The following is a 6,159-nucleotide window of genomic DNA, read 5'->3' on the forward strand; positions in this document are numbered from 1 at the left end:
GCACAACACTTTTCTCACTTCGTGTCATTTATGAGGCACACTGTTTTGCAGACTCTTGGATGGCAACCCGTCATAGTCAACACACCAATTGAGCAAGTATGCAATGGTGGTGGATATGGAGGAGCAGGTTTCCGTCAATTGGTTTCATCCGTTGTTATGGATGGACTACTTTGAAGCAGTGCTTGTCTTCCTGTGTACAAGCTTTTATGTAGTGAACTGATTCTGGAAAGAGGGATTGAAGGAACTCAAGTGCGCAGTACCAAAGTACTGTCCCAAGCATTGAATTGTAATTGGAGAGGCAGTATAGTCTTTCTTGGCTTCGCAAGAATTGTTGCACGTAATGTCTTATGTAAACATTTCTTACAATTGTGATCTAACCGCTTCGTGCCATTTCAACCTGAATATCACTTGCCTTTTTTTAGGTTTTATTCTATTTAATCATGAATTGTTTTTTGGATGGTGAGAGGGTGATGCTTTTGCTCTTAGAGGGAGATGTGACTATGTTTTGGCAATCATCTTTAACAGGAACCAAAGGAGGAACAAGTACTTCTGTCATCACAACCAGGTCTCTGTAAAAGTTTCTAAGGTATTTAACAGTACAAGGCGAATTACATAAAAAAGAAATGGGCTTACGTTTCCTACGAGAGATGTCATTGTGCCCCTGCTCCAGACATACTTCTTCAACAAAAAAAAACCAGAAAACAAAAAACAAAAAACACACACACACACACACACACATATATATATATATATACATATGTGTGTGTGTGTGTGTGTTTTGGTTTAGTTCCTCCGCAGAAAATACAAGAATTTCCCAACGACCTATTTTAAAGCTCTTTCTATTAATGGATAACCATTTTTACAAAGAAAATTCTTTACAATTACTTGTTTCAGAGGTCACATGCCTTATGCTCTGAGAAATTTTCCGCTATCAGCCCATCCCTGCAAATCTAAAAACAAAACACAGCACAACGGAGCACACACCTCAACGAAAACTAAAGAGTTATTCAGACATATATTTGAATTTGCAAAGACTTACACCACCCAACAACCGTAAGAGTAATGCAATCAGGAATAGTATTAAATCCTTGAATGTTTCAAGTCGAGAGTGGATACCGTCCTTGCAAAATGCAGAGTTACTCCCTTGCAAATGATAATCAAGCTTGAGTACTGCACTTGTCTTAAGTAATACCCATACTCACTATACCTCAAAAACGAAGATAAGAAGAGGTTCATTTCACGCCCACAAGGAAACTGTATTGGCCCAGAGCGAAACCGAGTGATTTCAGCAGAACTGATTGCGATCAATATCTCCCAGGATAGCCCCTAGGTGAATACCATATGGTCATTCATGTGGACAACTCCTGCTGAAAGCACATACATCAGAGAAGCAAAAGATATGCAGTGCTCGCGGCAAGCCCAGTGGTTATGATCAAGACCGCGATTATTCAGAACATATGCAACCCTTACCATTGTTTTGGAACTTGCTCAGCAAGTTACAAGTTAAAGAAGTTCAGATTATCAAGCCAGAAATAATTGTCATCTGATTTGGAAAATAGATTAAATTTGGCTACCGTGGTGTTGAATCTGACTATCGCAATTTTACAGATCTATCTACATGCAAATAATTTTATCAGCATTGTCTGAAGAGAATATTTACAGTTCACAAGATCATCGTTAATCTCAACGCAGCCTTCGGTGCTTCATGGGAGATCTTTCTAAATCGTAACGCCGCTAAAATTGAAGTATTGGCAGATCTCAACTGAAGAGCGGCTGACAGTGTTTGGAGTGGCTGGTGTTGAAAGATGCACTAAATAGACATTAAAGTGTTGTATGGCAAACGAGTTTGCATGGTTTTTGAAAGTAATAAATCTTGACTATTGACTAGACATAGAACTAGATCTGTGTGCTCGAAGTAGAGGCCGCTTCTTTTTCTCCAATTCGGACAGAGCCCTCTGCAATTGTCGTTGTACTACCACACCGTCTTGAGCTTTAGTTTTCCATTCATAAACCTCAGCTCCCAATTCATTAATTGTGTTGCAGAGCTCCTCTTTCTCCAATCTGTAGTTTTCAAGGGTACAATCCACTTCTGCCTTCAATGCTTCTGTAGCCATGGCAACATTTGAAGCTCTGTTTTTCCACTCTTCAAGAGCTGACTGTGTTTCCAATAACGCAATTTTGAGCTCTATTATCATTGACTCGTTCTCGGACGCCTTTTTCTTCCAACCAAGGACTGATTCTTTGAGAGTGCTTATTGAGTTGCAAAATTCCTGCTTTTCCTGTAATCCTTCTTCAATTCTGAAATCTAACTCCTCCATTAAAGACTTGGTGGTCAAAGTGATACCCACGGCCTTTTCTTTCCATTCTTTCAACTCATTTTGCGACGTCTTCAATTGCTCTTTGCATTCAGTTAACGCTGTCTCAGCATTTTTCAGCTGCGTTTGGAGGGATTCGCACTTCTGAGCCCTCTCTTGCCACACGTATAGCGCCTCTTCGAAATCATTGATAGAGCTGCATAATTCCTCTCTTTCAAGCTTGCCTTCTTCAATGACGCAGTCTAGTTCCTCCTTCAGAGATTCCGTGGCCAGAGTTACAGCTGCGGCTTTCTGCTTCCATTCCTGTAGTTCCTTCTGCGTCTGGGCAAGCATATTTTTCAGCTGCGATTGCAAAAGCTCCCCTTCCTGAGCTTTGGATCTCCACTTGTGAAGTTCCGACTGCAAAACACTGAGACAGTCGATGCCCACTTCGTGATCTTCTTCACTGGTGCCACTTGCGTCATTCTGCACAGACCGAATGGTCCTTATTACAGCTGCAGCTCCGTCTTTCCATTGTTGGAGCTCGTTTTGGGTATCCGTCAGTGAGTCAATCAATTGCAATTGCTCTTCTTCGAGTTCTAGTAGTAATGCATGGCCATCTAAATTTCTCTGCTTCCAGAGGTTCACTTCATACTCCATACTTTTAACCAGATCTGCACGCTCTTGGTCTTTCGCTGCTCCTTCCAGGGCATTTTCAGCCTTCACTTTCCAGACGAGGACTTGGTTTTGCAAGTCCTCAACCACCTTCTGAAGCTCTGCTTTCACCGATTTTCCCTCCTCACTAAAACTGTCTGCTCTCTGTTTCCAGAGACTAAGCTCATGCTCCAAATTCTTCACCAAATCTGTATACTCTTGGTTTTTGGCTACTCCTTCCGAGGCATTTTTGGCCTTCTCTTCCCAGAGGAGCAACTGCTTTTGCAGGTCCACAACTACCTTCTCAAGGTCCGCCTTCGCCGATCTCAACTCTTCATTAGAGGTTTCTGCTTTCTGTTTCAATTGGACAAGCTCAGCTTTCAACGACTTCCCCTCCTCACTAGAAGTTTCAGCTTTCTGTTTCCATTGAGCGAGGTCTAAGTGCAACTCCTGCACAACACCGTCAAATGCGACACGGAGAGATGAACACTCCTCCGAAGAATCTGCTGCAACGACCTTCAAATCCTTCACCTGTGCCTGAAGCTCCGCCACCCGCACCGCACTCCTCTTTCGTTCATGAACAAGATCTTCTAAGGCCTCTCTAGCCTTCACTTGGGAGTCTTTCAATTTCTTCTCAACTTCAAGTCTTTCAAGTTTTTCATGTTCAGTCAAGCTAGCTGCATTCATCCATGCTTCCACTTCCAACTGCAATTCCTCCACCCTGGTGTCATGCCGCTGCTTCAACTGCTCTTGCTCCTTCTCAGCAGACAAAGCCTTCTTCTTCAATTCTTCGATCTCAGTTTTCAAGGACATCTCCAGTCCAGAATGTTCCTTCTCCATACAAGCAACCTTATTTTTCAATTCCTGTATCTTGGCTTGTAACGATGCTTCGAGCTCGGAACGCTCCTTGTCAGCATAGATAATTTGATTCTTCAAATCTTCTATTTCAGCTTGTAAAGAAAGCTCGAGCTCGGAAGGTCCATCTCTCCATCCATTTGACGTGCGCTCTGATACTGAGGAGAAAGAATCCACGTCCTCTTCTTTCATTGCTGATTTCCCTGACCTATCACCTTGATCTATTTTACAGGATTTTCCATCTCCATTGGCAGTCCCTGCAACCATGTCCCATTCAACCAGGTCCCGTTCAGATACCTCAAGTTCTTCCATGTGCAGCCGACCCCCATCAGTGCGACTTGCAGCAATATGCTTCCACTTCTCCAGATCTGCTTCCAATACTTTAATTGAATCACTGCGACTTCTGCAAATGTGCTTCCACTTGTCAAGGTCCGCTTCCAACACCTTAACAGAGCCATTGGCCTCTGATTTCATGCTCACAACCTCTTTAGCCAAAGCATCTGCTTCCAGCCTCCACTCAATCGCCTCTGCCTTCAAATCTTCATTCTCCTGAAGAAGTCTTGCTGCTTCCTCTTTCGATTCTTGCAGCCCTGCGTTTAAAGACTTCACTTGTTTTGCGAAGTCCTCCAACTGCCTCCTGGCCACTATTCCTTTCCCAGCTGACATGGCTGCACGGTCTCGCCATCCTTCCACCTCCGCCTTCAGTAAAGTGATCCGTTTCTCTGAATCTTCTTTTGATGATGCTGCCTCCTGAGCTGCAGCATTTGCCTTGCTCTTCCATTCTACAAGCTCGTTCTTTATCACGACAGCCTCTTCCTGCAGAGCCTTCACGAGGTTTTCCAGCCCAGTGTCATCTGGCTTGACAACAAAAGACTCCTGCCTCAACGTTTTGGAAGAAGGCTGGTTTTGATTCGTTGCATCGAACTGAAATGCATTGAATGAGGCTTTGAACTGCCGCAGTTTACCCCCTTTCGAAGACATAGTTGTTTAGACTCTCCACCCATGTAAATGGGCACCGGCTTGTTACATTCCTGGAAGAGTGGACGTCCCCATACAGTAAGCCTCCATCATTACATGCAAAGACTTGAAAACCAACACCCCAACCTATTCCATTTGGACAGGCAAATGGTTTATGCACACCTCGATGCTCTCAGTTTATGGATTAAGACGCATAGGTTCCTCCGAAGCAAACATTCAAACCCTCGAACAAAGCTAGAAGCTGCATAATGCAATTTCAAAATTTTTAAGTTGTAGCAAATTATTTAAAATGCATGAAGAGATAGATCCATAAATCACTGAAGTTGCTCCTAAATAGATTCCTATCATACTCTGGTATTCCTCAGCATCTTCGACGTTATCATCGTGCAGCAACACATCAGCAGATTTCGAGGAAAATGAGAACTCGCTTGCTTATCTTACCAACGCGGAACTATTCTTTGAACGTCTCGTTGTGAGGGTGCGAACCAACGTTCAACATCCCAACCAAGGCATCTGCACAGTGCGCGCTCATTCCGGAAAGATTCCATTAGAACACCACCCACCTATGCGATAGAGGACAACCAGCACCAAGCTCAAGAAGATGCTTAAACCCAAAACCCTACAAGCGATTGTCTTTGCACGCTCACCCTTTGTCAATTTCTTCAACAACAGATGCAGCTGGAGAATCTGAGACAATTTCCACCGAGATTAACGTTCGAAGATTAGGCTCCGTTACCGTTGCTCTGCGCAATCAATCCCATCGATGAGGGGAGGATACGCAAGAAACACTGTAGAATGTAACCCCCGAAGCTCGGAGGATGACCAAATTGCCAAGGAGGAGAGAAACCAAAACAACGACAACGACTACTACTACTTCCTTCAGCACACATGAAATGTCCTACATATCACGCCGACAATCCTGCCCAATTTCCCAGGCACCTCCTCCTCCTCACCCTAAACCCTCGAGTATTCGCTGCCGTCGGAATCCGACCGGGCACCTCACAATTCCCTGAACACTCCACGCATTGGCATCGGAATTGTGTTGAGTTCTGAGAGTGTGCTCTCGGATCAAACTGATAGTAACCCAAGAGACGGTGCCGAAGCAGGAATTGGAGTGATAAGATCCAGGGAGAGAGGGATCGAGGGAGGAGGGGGATGGTATGAGAGCCGAGCAGGCTGCTACTCGCAAGCAGAAGGGGAGCGAGAGCACACAATCCGGCATGAACGAATTGTCGCCAAGAGGGGGTGCATTATTGGCACCCAGCTCGAAGATCGGATCGGTTCTTCCAGGCCCCTCCGACGCGTCATCGCGCCACGCAAGAATCATTCCTCGCCGCCACCGAATTCCCGGAGCTTAATTGATCGATCCATCCATCGA

At 44.6% G+C, this 6,159-nt stretch overlaps 1 protein-coding gene across 3 annotated transcripts; it reads right to left on the bottom strand.

The window, feature by feature from the left end:
* Window positions 1-1,615: 1,615 nt before the first annotated feature.
* On the bottom strand, window positions 1,616-5,926 carry LOC112293649 (uncharacterized). 3 transcript variants are annotated; one of them, XM_090256648.1, is made up of 4 exons: window positions 5,735-5,926; window positions 5,429-5,524; window positions 5,223-5,294; window positions 1,616-4,834 (listed from the first exon to the last, which is right to left on the bottom strand). In XM_090256648.1, exon 4 carries the CDS (start codon window positions 4,782-4,784, stop codon window positions 1,878-1,880), a length of 2,907 nt encoding a protein of 968 aa, XP_090112774.1. In that variant the 5' UTR covers window positions 4,785-4,834; window positions 5,223-5,294; window positions 5,429-5,524; window positions 5,735-5,926; the 3' UTR covers window positions 1,616-1,877. The 3 variants fall into 3 exon arrangements, with proteins under 3 accessions (XP_090112774.1, XP_024399096.1, XP_073395962.1); XM_024543328.3 differs by having other exon boundaries at window positions 5,684-5,878; XM_073539861.2 differs by having other exon boundaries at window positions 5,429-5,878.
* Window positions 5,927-6,159: the final 233 nt, after the last annotated feature.

Source organism: Physcomitrium patens, chromosome 16 (assembly GCF_059467195.1).
Source record: "Physcomitrium patens ecotype Gransden chromosome 16, ASM5946719v1, whole genome shotgun sequence".
In the NCBI taxonomy this organism is placed as follows: domain Eukaryota; kingdom Viridiplantae; phylum Streptophyta; class Bryopsida; order Funariales; family Funariaceae; genus Physcomitrium; species Physcomitrium patens.